The sequence below is a fragment of the Daphnia pulicaria genome, chromosome 1, assembly GCF_021234035.1.
Source record: "Daphnia pulicaria isolate SC F1-1A chromosome 1, SC_F0-13Bv2, whole genome shotgun sequence".
Classification (NCBI taxonomy): Eukaryota; Metazoa; Arthropoda; class Branchiopoda; order Diplostraca; family Daphniidae; genus Daphnia; species Daphnia pulicaria.
In genome coordinates, this window is record NC_060913.1 from 12,679,188 (window position 1) to 12,701,875 (window position 22,688).

At 42.7% G+C, this 22,688-nt stretch overlaps 6 protein-coding genes and 2 long non-coding RNA genes across 15 annotated transcripts in view; 5 read left to right on the forward strand and 3 right to left on the reverse strand.

The window, feature by feature from the left end:
• The window catches only part of LOC124330855 (teneurin-m-like), an 88,044-nt gene extending 80,999 nt beyond the window's left edge, over positions 1-7,045 (forward strand). For 6 of the 7 annotated variants that reach the window (XM_046788753.1, XM_046788752.1, XM_046788751.1 and 3 more), the window contains 6 exons: positions 64-90; positions 262-478; positions 546-958; positions 1,038-1,210; positions 1,285-5,232; positions 5,317-7,045. In XM_046788753.1, coding sequence (XP_046644709.1) covers positions 64-90; positions 262-478; positions 546-958; positions 1,038-1,210; positions 1,285-5,232; positions 5,317-6,248 — 5,710 coding nt within the window. In that variant the 3' untranslated portion in view covers positions 6,249-7,045. The remainder of the gene's footprint in view (positions 1-63; positions 91-261; positions 479-545; positions 959-1,037; positions 1,211-1,284; positions 5,233-5,316) is intronic. The other variant, XM_046788754.1, reaches the window with a different exon arrangement.
• The window catches only part of LOC124332025 (structural maintenance of chromosomes protein 2-like), a 324,380-nt gene that overhangs the window by 259,484 nt on the left and 42,208 nt on the right, over positions 1-22,688 (reverse strand). The gene's annotated exons all lie outside the window — the stretch shown is intronic.
• LOC124337859 overlaps positions 1-22,688 on the reverse strand; it is a 639,313-nt gene that overhangs the window by 152,143 nt on the left and 464,482 nt on the right. The window lies entirely within an intron of this gene.
• On the forward strand, positions 7,434-11,300 carry LOC124332700 (exocyst complex component 1-like). The gene is made up of 15 exons (XM_046788906.1): positions 7,434-7,743; positions 7,813-7,905; positions 8,010-8,214; positions 8,275-8,438; positions 8,501-8,728; positions 8,791-8,923; positions 8,991-9,100; positions 9,166-9,433; positions 9,502-9,653; positions 9,716-9,990; positions 10,055-10,265; positions 10,354-10,507; positions 10,613-10,758; positions 10,817-11,011; positions 11,067-11,300. Exons 1-15 carry the CDS (start codon positions 7,576-7,578, stop codon positions 11,217-11,219), a joined length of 2,655 nt encoding a protein of 884 aa, XP_046644862.1. The 5' UTR covers positions 7,434-7,575; the 3' UTR covers positions 11,220-11,300.
• LOC124336890 (glutathione S-transferase Mu 3-like) lies at positions 11,819-12,988 on the forward strand. The gene is made up of 5 exons (XM_046790796.1): positions 11,819-11,964; positions 12,032-12,166; positions 12,238-12,420; positions 12,489-12,584; positions 12,649-12,988. Exons 1-5 carry the CDS (start codon positions 11,929-11,931, stop codon positions 12,841-12,843), a joined length of 645 nt encoding a protein of 214 aa, XP_046646752.1. The 5' UTR covers positions 11,819-11,928; the 3' UTR covers positions 12,844-12,988.
• On the forward strand, positions 13,998-15,596 carry LOC124338090. Its single transcript, XR_006917654.1, has 3 exons — positions 13,998-14,155; positions 14,313-14,413; positions 14,643-15,596. It is a non-coding gene; the product is annotated as an uncharacterized LOC124338090 (long non-coding RNA).
• Positions 15,486-17,200, reverse strand: LOC124335285. The gene is made up of 3 exons (XM_046789120.1): positions 17,110-17,200; positions 16,782-17,037; positions 15,486-16,715 (listed from the first exon to the last, which is right to left on the reverse strand). The coding sequence occupies exons 1-3, from the start codon at positions 17,122-17,124 to the stop codon at positions 15,619-15,621; spliced, it is 1,368 nt and encodes a 455-aa protein (XP_046645076.1). The 5' UTR covers positions 17,125-17,200; the 3' UTR covers positions 15,486-15,618.
• On the forward strand, positions 19,241-21,169 carry LOC124337001. 2 transcript variants are annotated; one of them, XM_046791009.1, is made up of 4 exons: positions 19,241-19,465; positions 19,693-19,824; positions 20,228-20,512; positions 20,600-21,169. In XM_046791009.1, exons 1-4 carry the CDS (start codon positions 19,405-19,407, stop codon positions 20,659-20,661), a joined length of 540 nt encoding a protein of 179 aa, XP_046646965.1. In that variant the 5' UTR covers positions 19,241-19,404; the 3' UTR covers positions 20,662-21,169. The 2 variants fall into 2 exon arrangements, with proteins under 2 accessions (XP_046646965.1, XP_046646957.1); XM_046791001.1 differs by having other exon boundaries at positions 19,243-19,465; positions 20,228-20,527.

Here is a 22,688-nt window from a genome sequence, read left to right on the forward strand (position 1 = left end):
AATTGAACTAATCACGAGGCTTTATCGTTATCTTCCTTTGTCTATTTTTCTCCATGCTCTCAGTATGTTCTGGAGTCACTTCAACTCGAGGTACAGTACAGCATGTGACATCTTTAATAGCATGGTTTATGGTCTTATTTATAGTGTCTTAATCTTAACGTAGATTGTAATCGTTAGTTCAACGGCTTCTATTTCTTTTAATATTTCAACGACCGTAGAAATTCGAATGTTAACGGGATTATTTGTATTTGTTTAAAACAGCCGATCTGCAGTTGTTCGAGGTAAAGTGGTGGCTGCTAGCGGATTGGGACTTTTCGGTGTCCGAGTCAGCAGCAGCAATCCACTGGAAGGTTTCACTCTGACCCGAGACGACGGCTGGTTTGATTTGATGGTCAACGGAGGTGGATCAGTCGTCATTCATTTCGGACGAACTCCCTTCCGCCCAACATCCCGCACCGTTAACGTACCCTGGAATGAGGTACATTTGTTAACTGACAAAGAAATCTAAAACCCAAAACATTTAAATGAATCATCTTGTTCCATAGGTCATCATTTTAGACGTAGTGGCCATGAAAACCGAGGACGTTCCGCCCGCACCGGCCATTAGTGTTCTGTGCGAAGCCCACGACTTTGACGCCATGCGACCGGTTGTTTTAGCTACCTGGAAGCACGGATTCCAGGGCTCCTGTCCGGCTCAGAGCGCCATTTTGGCCGAGTCGCAAGTTGTTCAGGAGAGCCTCGAAGTGCCCGGCACTGGCGCCCATTTGGTCTACCACAGTTCACGAAGCGCCGGCTATCTTTCCACCATCCAGCTGCAGTTGACTCCGGACATTATCCCGCAATCACTCAGCCGAATCCATTTGCGGATTACCATAGAAGGCGTCCTATTCGAGAAACTATTTGAAGCCGATCCAGGAATCAAATATACTTACGCCTGGAATCGCTTTAACGTCTACAGGTATAATTTCACTTTACATTTTTCAAAACGAAATTGATTCCGGAAAACTAAAAAAAACCTTTTGTTTTTTTTTCCTCAGGCAACGAGTTTACGGAGTGACGACGGCCACAGTCAAAGTCGGTTACGAGTACACCACCTGCCCGGATGTCTTGTGGGAAGTGCAAACCACCAAACTGAGCGGACACGACATGAGCATCTCGGACATTGGCGGATGGAATCTCGACATCCATCATCGTTACAACTTCCACGAAGGTAAACATTTCGACATTTCAACTTTCTAACGGAATTGCAGCTGATGGATTTGATTTGTTTGTTTTCTGTTACAGGCATTCTCCAAAAGGGAGACGGAAGCAACATGTACCTACGCTACAGGCCGGAAGTCTTGCGCACCGTTATGGGCGATGGACACCAGCGACCGCTGGAATGCTCCAGTGCAGCTTGCGAAGGCCCGGCTGTCAAGCAACGCGTCCTGGCACCTGTGGCCTTGACGGCCTCACCCGACGGCTCCATCTACGTCGGTGATTTCAATCTCATTCGGCGGATCGGGACCGACGGAAACGTCAAAACGCTGTTGCGGCTCAACGCCACCAGAGTTTCCTACCGCTACCACATGGCGTTGAGTCCCGTCGACAATGTCCTGTACTTGTCCGATCCCGAGGCTCACCAAATCATCCGCGTTCGCAACATGAACGACTACAACGATCCTGAACGCAATTGGGAGCCAATTATCGGATCCGGCGAGCGTTGCTTACCCGGCGATGAATTCAACTGCGGCGACGGCGGTTTGGCCCGTGAAGCCAAATTGGCCTACCCGAAAGGCGTGGCCGTTGCGGCCGATGGAACTGTCTACTTCGCCGATGGAACCAACATCCGAGCTGTCGACAAGGACGGACTCATCAGCACCATTGTCGGCAACCACCAACACCGGACACACTGGAACCCGATGCCGTGCGAGGGAACTCTTCCGCTCGGAGAGGTCCGACTCCGCTGGCCAACCGAAATCGCCATCGATCCTCTCGACGGTGCCCTTCACATCATCGACGACCATATGATTGTCCGTTTGACGAGCGATGGCCGGATGAAGATCGTCGCCGGTAAACCCCTTCACTGCCCGGCCAGTCCGACGTCGGATTCCGTTGATCTTGCCACTCAGGCTGGTCTGGTGATGCCGCAAAGTTTGACATTCGGACCCAACGGCGACCTCTACGTGGCGGAAAGCGACTCGCAACGAATCAATCGCGTCCGCAGGATCGGAACCGACGGGCGGATTATTACCGTCGCCGGAGCCGAATCCAAATGCAATTGCCTGGACTCTGGTTGCAACTGCTACGACGAGGAGCGTCACTTGGCGACGGCCTCGCGTTTCAACACCATTTCGGCCATCGCCGTTTCGCCGGACGGCGTCCTGCACATTTGCGATCAAGCCAACTACCGCTTGAGGGCCGTCACGTCCAGCCTGCCGACTGAAACGGGAACTTCCAGCACGACCACCTTTGATATTTACTCGCCGGAGACGCAAGAGATTTACGTTTTCAATCGATTCGGCCAGCACGTTGCCACCAAGAGCATGGTGACGGGACGGAATATCTACCTGTTCGGCTACAACGTCAACACCAGCAACGGAAAGGTCAGCACTGTCACCGACTCTGCCGGAAACAAGATCTTTTTGCTGCGAGACTATTCCAATCAAGTGACGTCCATTGAGAACACGCGCGGACACAAGTGCCGTCTGCGGATGTCACGAACTCGACTCCTGCAGGAATTTTCGACGCCCGAAGGACGAAACGTCACGTTTGACTATCACGGCTCAACTGGACTGCTCAAGTCACGGGCTGATTCCGGCCGCGGTCAAAGCGTTTCCTACCAGTACGACGACAATGGCCGTCTCATCTCGGCCATCTCTCCAACCGGCGAAGTTATCAAATTGACTTTTGATCTGAGCCTGAAAGGCGCCTCCGTTCAAGTGGTCCACGGCAGCCGCAGTCCGGTCGTCTACTTCATCAAGCCGGGCTGGTCCGTCAGCAAGAAAATTGGACAGGCCGAAGAAGTCGTCTCCATGCAACCGGACAGGAGTGTGGTGATTCTGACTCCTTTCGGCCACCTGACGGCCACCGAGACCAGTCCGTACGGAGCCGTTTTGGGCGAATCCGACTCTTCCCTGGCCGAAACTTTCCCCGTTCCGGCCAAGCAGAAAGTGGAGATTGGCGGCGAACTAGTCAGCCGGCTCGAGTGGCGTTACTTTGTTCGCCGCCGCCGGGCGGAGAAGAAAGATTTCGTCCAGCTGGGCAAGAGGATGCGCGTCAACGGCGAAAATCTGCTCACCGTCGAGTACGACAAGGAGAGTTTGAGCGAGGCCGTCTTCATGGAAGACAGGGCCGTCGAGCTCCTCAACATCACCTACGACGACATGTCGAGACCCATCAGCTGGACACCGGGTCGATCTTCTTCCTTTGCCGGAGTCGAAGTGAGCTACGATCGATTCGGCCAGCTGGCCATGTGGAGACAGGGCGATCTCTCCGAGTCGTACAACTACGACAGATCCGGCCGTTTGGCGGAAGTGGTTTTCGCGGACGGCAACAAACTGATTTACTCATTCCGCGATGCTTTCGCCACTCTTCCGTCGCAATTCACCACCGAGCGCGGCCACACTTTCCTCCTCCATCACAACAACATCGGCGCCCTGCAGTCGGTCACGACTCCTCGAGGCCACATCCACTCGTTCGGCCTGCAAATGGTTCCGGGCGGAACGAAATTCCTGTACCACTCACCCGCCAGTCGCCAGCCCTTCCAGCTCCTGTTGGACGACCAGGGACGCGTCCAGTCCAAATTGTACCCAGTCGGCGCCCGGATCGTCTACCTCTACGACGACGAATCTCGACTCTCGAAAATCATATCCGGCGTGGCGGAGACGTCGCTGGACTACTACAGCGACACGGGTCTATTGAAAACGGCCGAAGTGAAAGAGCGGCCTGGTTACGAAGTCCGCAACGAATTTAAATACCACGGCGGTCTGGTCAAGGAAGAGCGGACGAAATTCGGCAGTAAAACGGGACTGGACAACGCCCGGACTCGATGCAAGTACGACGGTAACGGCCGTCTGGCTTTGATCGAAACGGAACTCAACGGCCGCGAACTCCCGCCGCACGCCTTCTCCTACAACCAGAATCTGGGCTTGCTGGAGGGCGTCAACGACCTGCGCGTTTACCGCAACGCCTTCAACCGCACCGTCATCCAGGACTCGACCAAGCACTACTTCCGCATTTCCGACCGCGATCAACACGGACGCACCGCCATGGCCCTCATCAACATCAAGGGCTACGACGCATTCAAATTCGAGCTGGACTTTGACGTCAGAGGGCGAGTGCACCACCGCCGGATCACCATCGGTCAAAAGCTCATGAGCTACAACGTGACGTACAACGCCGAGGGTGGATTGCTCCAAGTCCAGCATCAATCGCAAGGATTTTCTTCCGCCGGATCCCTGGCCGGAGTCGGAGGGAGGAGCTACGCCTACACTTACGACGACAACGGCAACATTTTGACAATGTCCAACGGAGAACAAGCGAAAATCAGTTTGGTCTACGACGCTGGCGATCGCGTCAGTTCCTTCGGCGAAGGGCAAACGGTCGCCTACGATTCCCGCGGCTTTGTCGTCCGTCGCGGCGCTCTGAAATTGGCTTACAACGACCGCGGGCAATTGTCGTACGCCAGCAGCGAGACCGGCAGCTCCAAGTTCCGCGTCTGGTACAATTACGACTACCGCGGCCGTCTATCGGTTTGGCGCGACGACAAAGGCAACGTGACCCAGTTCTTCTACACCAATCCGCTCAAGCCTCAGCTGTTGACGCTCTTGCACTGGCCGAAGGAGAGCCGGACATTGAGAATGTACTACGACGTCAACGATCATTTGATTGCCGTCGAATCACCGGAGCAGCGCTGGTACGTTGCCAGCGATGAAACGGGCACGCCTTTGGTCGTGTTCAACGTTCACGGCTCCGTGATCAAGTTGACGGAGCGGACGCCGTTCGGATCGACTGTACTCGACACGGAATCCACCGTCTACATCGGCGTGGATTTCCGAGGCGGAATTCTCAGCCCGCACACCGGAATGATTCATTTTGGCGGCCGAGTTTACGATCCTTCCATCGCTCAGTGGCTCACGCCCGAGTGGGAGCATCTCGTTTCGCGGTTGAAGAATCCCCAGGACATTTTCGTCTACCGTTTCCGTGGCAACGATCCAATCAGCATCGACACAGAGCCCCGCTACATGACAAGTAATATTCAAATCTCTTTTATTTTTAAATCAAACTTTCGTGGGAATTTTATTCTAACCAATCGACTTGATTGATCGCTTTCAGGTCTGGATGACTGGCTGCAACTATTCGGCTATTCGTGGAACAACATTGTCGGTGCGGAATACAGTTCGGCGGCCGTGTTCAGTCAAGTATCTGAAACGGACACGAAGAATGCCGTTGGACACTTTGGAGTCATTTCCGGCTTACGCTGTCTGACTGAAAACGTGCAAAAAGGATTTTCCGTTCTCAGTTTTGTACCGCCTCCCAAGCTGCGGTCGGGAGGCGAGCTTAGACGAAACCCCCTACCCAGTATCGCTTACCGGAAGCCGGCCTTGGGTGAAGGTATCCTCCTCTCGCGGGTGGGTGGTCGCGTTTCTGTCACTTTGTTGCCCGACTCGCAGGGCAGCAGCGGTGGCATATTGCAAGACGTGTTGGGTTCGGTTCTGGGCGACAGTTCCACCACCCACTGGTTAGACATCCGCACGGGAATGGGCCAACAGGAAATCTTCTACTTTGTCAAGGAAAGTCTGGCGAAATTGCGCGACGACCAGGAAGATTTGAAGCGTTTGAGTGGCCAGTTCAACATTACGCTCGTTGAAAATCCGACGGAACAAGGAGGTGGGTCTGAATTGCGATTGGCCAATGCGGATCTATCCGTCAGCATTAGCTACGGTGTCGAAGTGGAAGCGGCCAGACAGCGAATACTCCGGTCGTCTCATCGGCGAGCGGTTGAAGTCGCTTGGTTGCGCGAGAAACAGTTGGTGGAAAGCGGATTGCCCGGCCAGCAGGTGGACTGGAGCGTTGAAGAAAGGGTGGAGCTGATGACCAACGGAAGAGTCGACGGCTTTGTCGGCTCGGATTTGCACAGTATCTACGACTATCCGCAATTGGCCGATGATGCCAGCAACATCATTTTCCGGAGAGACGACACCAAGCGAAAACGGCGCAAGAGCCATCGCTTGTCGTCACGCCAACAAAGACGGGGGCAACACTGAAAAAAAATAAAACAGGGTTTTATAATTAATCCACCAAACCCATGATCGTACTTCGAAACTAAAAAATATTGTGCTTTGTAAAAAAAAAATAACAAAAAAAAATCTGATTATGATTACGGTGCTCTGTCATTCTAATTTGTAATCTTTGACGGAATCATTTGCGCTGTATTTTTACGTCACCAGGAAAAGAAAAACAAAAACTACTCGAGCCGAAAAATGAAGCGTAGTCATCACCGTCTCATGTGATAATCAAATATCGAGATGGAATCCGAGTAGAAACATTCTTCGACATATTTGATGGTTTATTCATCTTTTTTTAACTTTCCTTCCCTGTCCATTTCTATATATTACAAACACACCCACCAGTAAAAGAGATATATTGAAATCACTACTGACATTGAATCATGTTTTCTTTTGTACTTTAAGAATTGTGTTTAGAGTTGTCACGTTTTTTTCTGTTATTCCTTCGTGTACATATTATATTCTGAAATTTCTTGACCGAAGCGACGCGTCGACATCACACCGCCAGATTTATTTGGGACTCTTCTCTATTGGCATCATTTGTTGCAATATTTTATTTCTGAAGAGTGTGCGGTTTGATGACTCTACATGCCAAAATTCTCCTTTTTCAAATGTGCGTGTGTTATTTGAACATGGTGGGCCTAACTTTTGTGTGCGTCAAGTGTCATAATATTCACATCTTTATCGTATATAATAATCTCGGTATGCAAAACAAAAAATTAATGAATCTGAATGATTATGTGCATCTGATATAAATACATATTGTTGTACTGTAACACTTTTGTGAATTTTTTAAGTCATACGGTTGAGCTAATTTCCAAAATTAAATTCTGATATTTTCGACACGTTGAGCGTTAAGGAAAACAAATGAAACAAATGAAAATCTAGAAAATCAAGTTAAGATAAATGTTATGATGTTATATTTCAAGAGTGGTTCCCAGTGAAAATTCGAGTATGGTCACCAGATCTGTAAACGCCCCTCGGTCTGATAGTCCACCCCTTCCTCCCATTAAAATTATAAATAAATAATCCGATCGTTCGTGGCAATAATAGATTTAACCTAAAAAGTAATAACCCTTTGATTTCATAAGTTCTCCGTATCATTGTTAGAGGACAGCACCATCTTATCAGATGGTGGGTGGGACAGCTTCGTCTGCAACTGTCAGTAGTCACTAGTCTGTTGTCACGAAACACAGCAGACATAATATAGTGTATGCAACCTGCTGGCGATTCAACGCTTATTGTTATTGAATCTAATTGTTAGCCGATTGATTGACATTTTTTCGTTACTTCTTCGTTTAATAAAATGGCTGCGCTAAGGCACAGTTTGCAGCGAGAATTATTTTCGCCTGCTGAAGAAAGATTAGTTGGATTGGCTCATGTGACTAGTGTTGGCAAGAAAAAGAAGGCACTTCCTTGTTTTTTGTGCGTTGCAGTTACTGCAGATCAAGGCATCGGTGCCGTAATATACAAGGTATACTTACTTCAATTTTCCCATGTACCAGAATATGTTCTTTATTCTGTCATTGTTTTCAATAAACAGGTAAAGAAAACTGAGAAAAACAATGTTTACAAGAAGAAAAGTAGCTGGCCATTGAAAGAGCTCAAAACTGTGGATGGTATTGATGGAAACAAGGTATAAAGAAATTGTTTTCATAAAATTTGTCTGGTTTGCCCATGCAGACCAATCAAAGAGTTGTGTCATCTTCTTAATTACACTCATAATTTTTTATTTTGTAGGAAACAGCTGAATTCAGCATTCATTTTGACAAAGTATACCTATGGTCTGCATCCAATGTTCAAGAAAGGCTTCTTTTGTTTTCAATTTTATGGAAACTTTGCTCGAAGTATTTGCCGAAACAAAGTCCAATGTTTGTTAATATCCCTCCAGGCATCATAGAAGATTCAGTGATACCAGAAACATCCGTAGCATTAGATCATGAAGGTATCAAATTGAAACTTGTGAACCATTTTACAAGTTGTTCACCTTTATGATTCAAACTAGTCAGTGGTCAAATGGATGGAGGCATTGGTGATGAGGATTATCAAGCCCTTACAGACAGAGAAGAGAAAGACCTGGAACGATTATTATCTCAGTCCAATAATGCCTTGAGTAATGCAGAAAAATTTATGGAGCAACTGGCTAAGGACTTGTCTTTACTTGATGGAGTATATTACAAAGCAAAATTCTATCATTTGAAATATCATAACTGAACTGATTTCTACTATAGGCAAATATTCAAAGCTTGATGGGCTCTGAAGCTCAAGTCATACAATTGTTGAACCTTCTCGAAGCAGCCGAAAATGAAGCTGCATCCATTGAAACAGAGTTAGACAAGTATGAAAACATTCTACTCCAAGCCCGGGTTGCAATGGCAACAGTAGGTGAAAAGAATGTGTCCTTGGAAACTGCCAACCGTAACAATCGTCTCCTACTTATGGAACTCAATAATTTAGTCGTAAGGCTGCCGTTTTCAATGCTCGTTTATCCGCATCTAAATTCAATGTGTTTGTGGTACAGGCACATTTAGATATTCCACATTCCCAGCAAGTAACTTTGAACAATCCAGACTTAAATAGTCCTACAGGCCTTCAAAACGCCATAATAGCTGCTAAATCTCTTCAACGTGCTATGAATGCTGAACTAAAACCAGGTACTTGCATTTTTCGAAACCAAAATTAAATAATTCTATTCTCATTTCTCTAATCGTCACTCTTAAGGACTTGAGAAAATGGTTGCGGTTCAAGATCAGCGGCGACAGTTGGAGAAATGGCGAGCAAAATTTACACCCACAGTTACTCGCCAACTCAACAACCTCTTTATTCACTTAGTAATAAAATCAGTTTATACGCTTTTTTTTTCCCTTCAATAATATTTTTTTTGTTTTCTTTTAAGAGCAATGATTCTGGAGAAACCAGTAGTCAAAGCTCTAGAAGTTCAAACTCTTCGCAAACAACAGTGTCACTGGCTAAACACGGGAAACTGCATTCTCAACTGCAAATGTATGCTCCCTTAATGCATTGGCTTAAAGCAACAGACCATGCCTGCTATGAGAAACTACTCGAAGTATACACTACATCAATATGCAAACTGTATGAAAGAGATCTACGGCAGTTCTTTGATGAAGCTCGATCGAAAGTGATAGGATTGCGAGAAAAAAAACGTAAGGAGAAGTATTTTTACGTTTGAATCCACCTTTAGTGATTTCTGGTTATAACATGTTTACCGCAGTTCGTGGAAGTGATTCGGGTTCAGACATGGGCACCAGACATTCCTTGTCTATTAAAAATCCTTCAGGAACAAATGTCACCGCGGCAAGCCCTAGTGGAACAATACAAATGCCGAGTCAAAATTTGTTGGGGAATGAAAGAGAGCTTTGGACGGTACAATATACTATACAAAATTTTAAATGTGTAAAATGTATTGATAAATATGTTTATTACAGGTTGAAGTTGATATTCATGAAAGGAAACGCCTAGAAGACTTGCTTGAATGCGCACTAGCCGAACTTGAACCAGTATGTCTAGTGGAACAAGAATTTTGTGTCGCATTTTTTGCACTGGATCAAGGAGGTCATGAAGTGGATGAATCATCAACAAGTAACAAAACCCCGGAACGAGCCATTAACGAAGAAGTGCGCAAAATGATGAGCGTCTTGTTTACGGTTCTTGAACCGGAGCTTGTGAGCTTTCTTGCTACTTATGAGAAAGTAGATAGCTTGTAAGTGATTTAGAACACTTTTAACGTTGGAAGGCTTTTTTTAAATCACTGTTATTATTTCTAGCTCACCTTTATACGTCCTCGTGAGACTTAGTCAGCATGTCCTATCCGCAACTGATACTGGTTCTTTCCTCAGTGTTACATTTGGTTCATCTTTGGTGCACGTGAAGCGAGCATTCGATCGGTTTTTTATGACTCAGCTTCGCTCGATTGAAGATTCAAAACAGCCTAGGAAATCTAAATGTGGGATTCTTCCTTTCATTTCTAATTTCGAGGTAAAGTAACAAAATTAAAAATTTGTAAGTTAGTTGTCTTTTGAATTTATTTTGAATTCCCCACGACATCCTTTTATTTCATTTCTAGGAATTTTCTGTGATAATTGAAAATATTTTCAAGAATTCAGAACGGCGGGTTGATGTTGACAAATGGTACACACGTTTAGTCCGAGCCATGTTTGAAGTAATGCCAAGGATTTCTATAGAGAACTCTAGGACTCCAGCTGACATGATCAAAATGGGTATTTGATCGATTATTATAGCATTCTTCTTTTAATTCAGAGTTTAATTCTAAGAAACAAAGAAATTCATTGCTATTTGTATTTTGAATTGTGTTTTTTTTACAGAAAATTTTCATCGATTACACGCTTTGTTGTCTCAGCTAAAAATCGCAGTCCTGGAAGCCGAGAAGAAAGAAGCAAAGCAAAAATATCAGGAAGCACTTCAATCATACGTTATACAATATTTTGGAAGGCCTTTAGAGAAACTTAATGTAGGTTACCTATTTAATGTGCTAAAAATGTGAAGTAATTTTTGTTTGGTTTTTCTAGTTATTTTTTGATGGTGTTCAAGCCAAAGTTTCGCAAGGAGTTAAAGAGTCGGAAATTGGCTATCAAATGGCATTTAGTAAACAAGAACTGCGAAAAGTGATTTCTATTTATCCCGGAAGAGAAGTTAAAAAAGGTCTCGAATCTCTGTACAAAAAAGTGGAAAAACATCTATCCGATGAAGAAAATCTGTTACAGGTTATTTGATTTTTTGAATGTATCAAGCATTATTTAATGTAATGTTGTTTAATAGGTTGTGTGGCGGGCCATGCAAGAAGAATTTATCCGTCAATATAAATCCCTCGAAGACATGATTCAGCGTTGCTACCCCGGTGCGCTTATAACGTTGGACTTCTCCATGAGTGATATTCTTGAATATTTTTCAGACATAGCACGCTCTCACTAAAGCTTGATTTTCAGAAACATAATTAAATTACATGTTCAAATAACTTTCCTAAACAGCGATACATTATTGAGTGAACAAAAGAAGTATGAAAAATACGTTTATTTTTACGAATTATCCCGTATCCCTAGTACCAGGTTATCGCATCTATATATACTAAGTGATATTATGATGCGTGATATTATGATGCGTGATATTATGATGCGTGATATTATGAGGATATATGATACGTGAACTTGGAGAAGAAAGTGGAATACTGGAATGGATATTATGAGGAAAACTAAGGCATTGAATGCTCCATCAGTGAATCGATGAAGGGATGAAGACAAAGTTTTTTCAAAATTTCATTCAGCCAGGGGGCAGGGGCATAGACAAGTCTCTACAGATTCTGCCCATTCTGGCCATTCAAAGTGAAAGAAGTAAAGCCAATGCTTTTACTGGGGTGTAGGTGTAGACCTATTTATTTATATGTTCATTGATTGAAAATAGTTTTCAGTGTTTTCACTCATTTGTCATTGATTCGTCATGTAGAAAATTGTCTAAAGAACGCCGAACGAAATGAGATTGTTTGGCATCGCTGCATCGATCTGAGTTTGACATGTATCGAGATTATCGTCTGCTCACCTTTCATGTCAAATTGTGACGTCTGACGTGACTTGTGACTTGTGAGAGCGTTAGTTTCTTCGTACGAATTCTTTCACTACCCAAAACTATGCCTCCAGTTCTAGCCTACTGGGCAATTCGTGGGGTAAATTAAAACATTAAAATTATTTTGTTGGATACTCAGAAAGATTATTGTTTTATAACATTTCAAGTTGGCTCAACCAATTCGCTTGCTGTTGAAATATACCCAAACCGAGTTTGAGGATAAGCGTTATGTCGTAGGTCCAGGATTCGATAAATCATGCTGGTTTGATGTGAAATATTCTCTCGGATTAGACTTCCCAAATGTGAATAATTTTTCATATAAATCTTCATCAATGTGCAATTGTCACTGTGTATTTTTTCTGTTGCTTCACAGCTCCCCTATTATGTAGATGGGGATGTCAAGTTAACTCAAAGCAATGCCATCCTACGCTATATTGCTGGAAAACATAACCTGATTGGCACAAATGAAAAGGAAAAAATCCGTGTGGACCTTATGGAGAATGAAATTGGTGATTTCCGTGATGGATGGGTCAGACTGTGCTACAGTCCTAATTTTGTATGATAATTTTAAAGTTTAGAAAATATTTCACCATAACTTGTGTAAAAATCTGTGTTTTTCTTTAGGATGAATTGAAAGGTGACTACATCAGTGGTCTCCCATCAAAACTCTCTGAATTTTCAAAGTATCTAGGAGACAACAACTGGCTAGCTGGAGAAAATGTAAATTTAGTTTTCTTGAACAATTCATTTCATATTTCATCTAAACGGTTCTGCCTTTACCTAGATTTCGTTTGTGGATTTCATTTTTTATGAAATGTTGGATCAACACATGATATTGGTACCCGACTGTTTGGATTCCTTTTTGAATCTTAAACTTTATTGCGAGAGATTCCGATCTTTGGACTCTATTAAAACTTATATTTCAAGCAACGAATTTATAACACGCCCATTAAACAATCCTCATGCTGGATTTAAGTAATGTCGTTAAATTAATTTAAACAAAAAACAATATAGTAAGTTCTTTATTGGTATATATTTGGTGAAAATCATGGGGTTATATTAATTTGTTAAAATCAGTTTTTAAGCTTAACTGGAAAATGGAAATATAAATTACTAAAGTAAAATGTATGCCTATGTGTTAATTGAGTTCTAAACAATAAATTTAAAAAAATTATAGCAGTGTGATAATAGCTAATCTGCTAATGACACTGATAGGAAATTCTGTGTAAAAAAAATAAAAAAAGTAAAAGACCATGCAAACTGCCAAGAACACTGTGAAAACCATTAAAAGTCATATCTATTACGGCCATTGATAGCCAAACAAGGAGTTCAAGACAAGTTCTCATTAATTCCAGAATGGTTTCACTGTAAGGACATTTTGTCATGGCGTTCCAGTTCGGCCATGCCTTTCACGATGACACACATTTTTTTTTTTTTGTTTCGCCCACATTTTGTTAAACAGTGTGTACACAGTACACTACAGTTATTCAGCTGTTCTTATGCGAACAACTATGTTGAAATAACCAAAGAAGATATTGAAAGAATTCGTTCGCTTTCTCTTTCGTTGAACTTCTTATGGCACGGTTGCCCCAAAATGCGGGTGACTCGGGGGAATTTACGGCCCATTCATGACAAACACGGATGAAAGCGTTTATTACAGCTAAATATTCATTCATTTAATGTTTATTCCCTCTTGGCTTCCAAGAGGGTCCTGGGGGATGTTATTAGGGAGGGTTTACGGTCCTTCTGCGGGGGTTGCAATAATTTTTATTTGGATCTTGTCCTTCGAGTGTGCAGTGTGGGCTTAATCAAATTTGTTGAGACGAACAATTTGATATGAAAATGATCCTGATCCGTTCAGCGGATGTTGGCAGTCAAGGAATGGTATCTTATTTTTATTTTATTTTATTATTTTTATTTTATTCTATTTTTTTTTTTTTTTTGGGGGGGGGGGGGTCTTACCGGAGAATTACATACCAAAACAGAAATGGTATTAGATTTAAACTAAAACTTATTCCCTCAATTTAGTCCCTTATCGTTTTTGAGTGGTTTGGATTTTGAGGGGGGAGTTTGATTTATTTTTATCTTTCCATGTTTCTATCGATCGATATCTTTTCATTATCGTAAGCATGCTGTTAGAACTTAAAAGAAGATTAGACAAGTGTCGTCTGCTTGGTGCTTGCGTTTAGGTGAAAATTTCGAAAAAGTCAGAGACAAAGTTCAGGATTTATATACTTATCTTATAGATTTATTTGTTTTTGATAACCATCATACTTCATGCTGTTTAGTGGGTAAATAAAACTAAAAATACAAATAGAATGATTTTGGGAGTTATAGAAGAGCTGTTCCAAATTTCTGAAATGTTAGTTCCTGACATGTGATTGCCCATTGCCCTGTCGATGATGGCAGTTTGTTTGTACTATATGTAACCGTTTTCTTTTTTTGCAGATTTGAGGACAGATCCAGCCATCATAACCACAGAATACGCAAGTTTTCTTGTGCAGTGTTAACCTGTCATCACATCAGCAACAATCTCAGGATTCGCTTGGGTAACAATTTCCTTTATTACTTTAACTGACCTGTGACCTACTAGAGATATTACCCCCTACTAGATATTTTAATTTTGCATAACCTGCATAAATGCAGTGTATTACATGTAAACTTTTAATTCTCCCATTTATTAACAATTAGGGTTTACCCAGTGTCTCATTTTCAACTTTTCCTGACTTGTTGTTTCTGTCAATATTTATTCATAACCCATTTTCTATTTTTATTTAGATAAAAAGCATCCCATTGCATTGGAATGCAATCTAATGCATTGCCAATCGAGTTACGGATCTCTTTGTTTCCCCTTTCCTTAAATGTCCTCGTGTACGCCCGTGTGAATGTGGGTTTATTCACGAGGACACCCTTTACCCTATCCTGTCTGGTGTAATTTAACTCTTCAGCGGATGGATGGAGCAACTGTAGATGCCTGGCTATATTTCTCAGGCATTAAGGTAGGACCAAATTTATCTCTATTCTTACTTTTGGACAATTTTTGGTGGCGTTGATTATGAATCGTCACTTAGTCACGGAGTACGTTATTTGAGCTATTAGGCGGTTGACTGCAACTGTTTTATTCTCTCTCCTTATTTTGTTTTTTCTCAGTAAGGGTTCACTAAAAATTCTCATTTGTCGAACGACTGCAGATGAGGCTTGTTTTGTTTTGTACCTCACAACTTTTTCTGTGGGAGAAAACCCATTCGAAAATATTTGAACTTAAAACAATTTGAGCAAAGTGCAACAAGACAATTTTTTGACCAAGAGGGACCTGCCGCCACACCGGCACCTCCTCGTTTTATCTGATCTCGAATAGCACTGCATTTGGCAACTTGTTTCCAGAAAATTATCGAGTGGTAATAAGGTAGTGGCTATTAATGTGTATCGTGGTTTGAACCTTCATTCTCCAAGCACGATACCATTCAATATAGCAAGAGTTTAGCTCGGCTCAAATTGTAAAATGTTCTTTAATCCATAAGGAATTTGATTTTACACCACCATTTCAATGGAACATGTCTCAAGTTCAAAATCTAAACTCAATTTTCAAAAATAATAGGCTAAAACATTTATCAAGTCATGTAGATTATAATGGGAGTATATATTATTAATAAGACGGACGGAATCGATACATAATCATGAGAACAAACACTAAAAAATCTACATCAGAATAGTCTAAAATCAAACATGATCATGAATTGAAGCAGCCAACATTTTAGATGATTCGTGTAAATCCAACCGAGTCGATGCTCACTGCGTCGACTGCGTCATCTTGGACTACTTGGAAATCCTGGGTAGGCTGAACAAACTGATCCTGGTTGACAAAGGTAGCGCCGCTCGATCCGTAAGAGTTGTAGCTATTTCCAGAGTTCCTGTTGCTCTTCTTTAGAGACTTGAGGAACTCATCCAATCGACCAGTCGAACGAACAGCCATTGATCCGTAGCTAGGACCCTGGGATCGGAAAACGGGTACGCTTACCTCCGCGATTTGGCTAACGGTCTTGCCAACAATAGGTTGATCGATTGTTTGCTTAACAATTGTATCGTAGGCAGCCTTCTCACGATTGACAACACGAACGACAGCCGGGGCTTTCTCGTAGGAAACACGAGTCGCTGCTGGTGCAGGAGCAACTCGGACATCTTCGACCTTACCGTATCCATCGTCAGACTGGTCGACAACGCGGACCACAGTTTGAGTCGAACCGTATGAGCTTCTGGATGGGGCGGCCAGACGGACAGTTTCCGTTGATGTTTTAGTGGGCGTCAAAACGCGGACGTCAGAAACTCCAGTGACGTAAGATTTTTTGGCCGGTGAAACCAAGCGGACGTCTCCGTAGTTGCTCCGTAGTTGCTCGACAGTTACTGCAGCACGGACGTCGGAAATGGTTGGAGTGTAAGGATCAGCGACACGGACGACAGTCGGAGCGCTGGAAACTTTAGTCGGCAATGAAAGGCGAACGGCTCCCGAGTTGTAATTGTTGCGGACGGGAGTCACCGTGCGGATGTTGGAAACGCTGGCGTCGTAAGGATCGGCAACACGAGCGATGGTCGGGGCGGTGTCGTAAGAAATTTGGGTGGGTGTAGAAAGACGGACGACTTCAGCGGTGCGGACTGGTGCGGAATCGGGGAAACCATCTTCGTCGTCATCGACGCTGGTGTACAGGTAATCGAAGGCTTTCTGCTCGACGGATTGGGTGGCGACGTTGCGGACGAATGGGAACGGCTGGGCGCTACTGCGACTTTCTTCCGGGATCAAACTTCCGCGGGCTTGAAATCCAACAGATTGCCCAGACATCTTTCCAGCAGCGTATTCTATAAGAAATAGGAAATTCATACATTCACATTGAATCAATTGGAGAAAAAATATTTGTTGCATACCCGTTTCCTGTGTTTCTCCGTAGGAATCGACGTAACCATATCTACCGGTCAAATAACCATTGGCGTTCATATTCTCGACTCGGAACGATCCGTCAGAGGCTTCGTAGCCGAACGTGTAAGAGCCATCTTCGTTGAGTTGATTGATTTGCTTTAAGATGGTTACGGCAGGCACGGCATAGGATGTCGTCGAAGATTTGCTACTCCCATAATTAGTAGGCGTAGCCAGTGAGTAGGCCACAGTGAGCGTCAACAGCAACTAAATATTCCATGTAAATTCAAATTTCAATTCAGTTTTAAAACAATCCAATTTTAATCAGAAACGACTTACAATGATGGAATTCATTTCCAGCTTTTATAATCTTAGACGATGCAAACAGCAAAAGGATTGTAATGTTGAGATCGAAACTCGTTGAAGTGACTGACGATTCAACCAAGATTCAGCCCGTCTTTATATACAGAGAAGAAAGTGAATGCCGTGTTCAAACAAAAAACCATATCACCTTCGAGCCCAGCCGATCGAATGACCCGTAAAATCAACTTTTACTCTTCGTGTTGAATTCCTCATGAAAGGTGGTGCAACTCGCCGAGCGGGTATAGCAGTGTGCTGATGCTCCACAGGGTCGACATTGCAACAGATCACTGGTTTTTCGAAGATGATTTTTTGTTGGGAGGAGTTTCTACATCTTCGATGTTTAAACAGATATGTAGTACACCTTGGGTTGAGATCCGCTTTCTACTTCACCTGTCCCTCTCTCCTACCGATGTTCCGTTGATTATGTTCTTTTGTATTGTGATTGTACAGCAGACGGATGTTCCAGCACCGAATAGCGGCGCTCGTGACAGTCCATACGGGTGGGCAATTCCACCTACATAAACCAGTTGGTTTCTTCATGTCGAGGGCGATCGGTTGACAGTTAAGGGGAAAGATGATGGTAGTACCGTATGTTTACCAAGGTAAAATCATTGGGCTGCTGGCCTCGTTTTTATCAGCTGTTGCAAACAGCACGCCATGCAGATTGTCACTCTTCGCTGTTCTTCGTCGTTGAGATGAAGTGAAAGGCACATCATCCGCTGTCATCGATTAAAAGCTGCGATATGTATTTCTTGTCGCACGAAATTCTATTGTTTTTTTAATCATTACGAAATATAGAGTCAATCGTATCTTGTTATTCAAATATAACAATATCATTCTTTCTCTCCCAACATCTTAATGGTAGTTTTTAACAATGATGTTCTATAACTTAACAAATTTATTCATTTTTTTATGCAATTAAAATTAATTGCATAAATAAACACATAACTATATCATAATTTTAGACGTTTTTATTCTTCTTTGTTCGTCCTTTTTCTGCGGAGCTACGCTTTGATGTATTAATGTTCCGATTGCTGTAATAATAAGTTTACTGTCAAGGAATCATGCTTGAGTTCCGTTCTGGTATACTACAGCACTCGGTTCTTATTTCTGTCCACCGATACGATCAATATCCCCCCCCCCCTCCTAATGTCGTCACCATCTTTTAACACGTCACTTATACTTCATGGGCATGTTCTTAGTGGGCGTCAATTTAGTGGTTGTAAGAGTCATCCATTATCAGAAAACCGATAAGGAGGGACACTTTTAGACAAACATTTCGTGTTTGTTTCTGCAGCCGATGTAAAAGTGTCCACCACCAAAGTCCGGCGGAACACATTTCCAAATACCCTGACGTACTGTATACACGGATATGCTATAGACCGGAAACGACGACGTTTGGTGACTGATTGGCTGATAATAGCGCGTGCGGTTGAATTTTGTCAGGGCTAAATTTTGATCAAGACTCTTAATTCCCCAATTAGAATTGGGCAGTCTGGAATTAATTGAATCTCTCCACAGAGCATTTTTTTCCTCATTAGTCAGCGTAATCTTTTCATTTTAAAATTCTATTTAGAATTTCCATTTTCATCGATCAATAGAGAATTCTCGTGTCATCTTTACCGCTCACGTCAATAAGGAATTTCGTGAACGACTAACAAATCGGACCGTCCCGCGCATACGCCCCTCCGCATAATCGTGCCTGCACCAAAATTTCAATGTGAACATAATTGGGTCATGCCGACATGGACCTTGTTTTATATGTTTCTCTTGTAAAACAGAAAAAAAAAAATTAGCTTTTTTATTTCTCATCCATCCCTTTTGAAATGGACTATACGAAGTAAGACGTGGAATTAATCGACGTATGGTCGGCAGTTATAGGAACAACTTCCTGTTTCGGTGACTCATATTTTTGTTTGTCAAATGCGTCGTAGTGTAGCATTATGTGCTCCATACGAAACACACGGACATACCGTCACTGACGGATATACACGAGCGTGAGCCAGCACGAGAGGGAAAAACCTACGCGTGTTTTTTCTTTGGGCTGCTGAAGCTCCTCCTTTTTTCATGGGCGCCATATACAGAGCTAGAGGTGCACCTTCATAACATCAGGTATCAAGCCCCGAGGCCATCAGTCCATAGTAAGCAACCTTCCAGAGCTCTCACGCTACACTGACGTAGCAGACAACAACAAAACTTAGCTGTCATTTGACGTTGGTTCGTTTTGAGCGTGTCATTTACTCTGTTAATCGTTCAGCAAAGAATTGTAGAATGAATTCATCTCTAGTAATTATCGTGGCAGTGTTGGCGGTGACCATCAGCACAGTTTCAGGTAAGTTTTCTCAAGTTTGCAGTGCACCTGTACGAAAACTCTTAGACTTCCTAGTCGCTATTACACAATTTCCTCGTGAACGCTGCCCAAGGTCAACACTTGCGCAACAAATGCTTCAGATTTCTATAGTTTTTAGAAATTTCTGGAGCAGATCGATATGTTTGAGTAGAACATGAAACGACATTGTAGTATTTCAATCTGATTATTTGGGTTTCGAAATGATTCAGGTCTCCAGTGTTATTCCTGTGAAGGTCGGGAGAACGAAATGTGCGGCAACAACCCAACACGAGCCAATCGCATCACTTGTGCAACCAACGAAATGTGCAACATTTTACGCACCGAACGTTCGGATTTTTCCGGTAAATATTTTTTAACTATACACGAGCGAAAATAACAAAACAAAACAGCAACAGTCATTTCCTTTTCCCGCCATGTTTCGCCTCGTTGATTTTGACGGCCGTTCGATATTTACTTTCTAGTAACCATGACAACGTTAGTTTTGTAAACACGCTAGGCTCTTTATGGTATTGTTGATGGACAGATGCGAGCAGTACTTTGTACCTGTATCGCTTAAACAACCTTCAAAAAACGCAAATGATGATGAAATCGTCATGTCCTCCATTGAATGGTTTAATTATTATTCGTATCGCCCATTATCACGACTAATTACGTTGCATCATTCATTATGCTCTGCATAGTCGCAAGGTTTAATCCCGTAGATTTCAATTAAAACCCTTTTCTTTTCTGGTCTATAAATGACAGGACGAACGGTGACGTTCTCTAGAGGTTGCCGCCAATCAGCTTTTGCAGGCGCAGTTGGTGGCAACGGAGTTGGCGTTTCCACTTCGTCGCAATCGTGTTCGACCGACCTGTGCAACACTGGCGACGGCCTAGGAGCAAGTATCAATTTCCCGGGCTTCAACTCCAACGGCTTTGGGTTCAACACCAACAGCAACAACAACAACGGATTCGGGGGCTTCGCATCCGGTGGTGTCGGCGGTTTCAATAACGATTTCAACCGTCAGCCGGGAAACGGCGCACCCGCAGGCACGAAAACGAATTGTAAGAAAATTCACGAAAGCCATCAGTTGATTAATGATCCTTTATTTTTTTTTGACTGATATTACATTGCAGATAATCCTCTGATGCTTCCCTTCCTCGGTCTCGTCTCATCGATCCTGGGAAATAATTTGTAGATGAAACCCGATGGGGGCAGAAATTCCAGTCTAGAAACAACTTCCCGTCCATCATTGAATTTTTATTCCCAAATCATTATTCATTTATAGACACACTAGTAATATAAGCCACTGAACTAGGATCGAACAATCGGTGATTTTTTTATACCAATATTTTCTCGACAATCACATAATAAAATCCATGTATTTGTTTTAAGTATTTACTTTTGGTCTGATTGCAAAAGAGCTCGATTTCAGACTTGACAACTTTAACCATGTATTCGCGTGTAGTATGGTCCGTTCTGTGTCGCTTATTTTCTTTGTATACTAATTCAGTTCCTCTCCAGCAGAAATATTTTTAAAAACTTCCAACCCGATATAACACAACTGGGCAAATAGCTTTTCCATGTTGCCTCTGACGAACTAATGCTACTCTCGAGTTTTAATTTCATTTTCAATTTTTGGTTATACGTTGCGTGTTGGATAAATTCCTGGCGATGTTCTTTTTACATTAAACGGATTGACTTGAGTGAAAAATAATAAAAAAACGCTCCGGTTTAAGTCGCAAATCAAAAAAAGTTTTCCTTATCGACGTACATCCAACCGCAACGGGAACAACATCAGCAGCCGGGCTTGGTGGTGCTGGCGCAGGAAGTTTGACTTATTCAGTCACTTAAGCAGTCGTTATTCAAGTGAGCGTGCCTAGAAAATGATGAAGGTGTGTTTCGTTTGCTACGCTTTCGTTCTGCTCAGCTGGACGTCGCGTGCCCAGGGTCAGTATATAAATAAAGAAGTCAAGGCATTTTTGAATTAATTTAAGTTTATGTTTTTTGTTTGAATGAATTTAAAAAGGAATCAAGTGCTACGAATGCGCCTCCAACTCTTTAGCGAAAGACGAAAATTGTGAAACGGGCGTGTCACGCTCCGCGCCCAAATCTTGTCCTGCCACCGCCAAGTTTTGTGATTACGTCAAACTCAAAGTTGAATCTGCTTTGGGTAACTATAACAAAACGTATACTTCCGACGTGGAATTATGGGATAAATTTTGGTACTTATTTTCAATCAGGAACCTTGAGTTTGGTGTACCGTGGCTGCGCTAGCGAAGACTCTGCCTGGATGCCAAAGAACGTTGGATTTGAAGACAAGAAAATGGGGATCGCAACTATTTCGTATCGATCCTGTAAAAAGGATCTTTGCAATGGTGATTCCTGGAATAATTCCATGTTTAATTCATCGCCAGGTTAGTACTACTTTACTTCACTGGGGAACTCACTATGTTGCAGTTGAAACAGCAAACTTTGTGTTATAAGGAAAATCCGGTTTTACTGAGAAATTTAACCTTAATAATATTGATTGTGTCACGCAACAATGTTATAAATTGTTTTATAAAGACGACGTACACTATAAGAAGTTCTTTTGAAAGTTCCCGGTTTATTGTGTCCTAGCTCCGACTTTATAGAGCTGGGTAACTTAGCAACGAATAATAAGGACAAGACTCATAGCTCATACCGTAGTTCTCTATGCCCTTCTTCGCCGTTTATGATGCCGAGTTGCTCTTATATTTAACTTGGATGCATAATCCGCATTTGACAGATTAAAGTTACAAAGAGAAATAGGATGGGAAAAATTAAATCTTGCCAATTTTATTACTAAGTGTAAATGATTTTATTTTGAATATTGTGATACATCAATTTACGAAAGATTTTAGGAAATGTGACTTTATAAACTAGCAATTTCTTTTGTTACCTTCTTTTTAGGCTCTCGTTCATTCCTATACGGACATCTTTTCGTGTTGACCGTTTTGATTTCATTGTTCTCTTACTCTTGTCTGTAATTGAAACTCCATGAAAAATGACTTATCCAATTGGACAAAAAATATTTATCACTCAATTTCATCTCCATGATTAAATCGGAATGGTTGACCATATAAAATACGCTCACAGCTAAACTAGACACCATCACCTCGCCTAAGCCAGATCAAAAATGTTCACTGTTTTTTGGTTATCAGCTTTTTTTAAAATAATTTAATACCCCAGTTGCGATAGTAC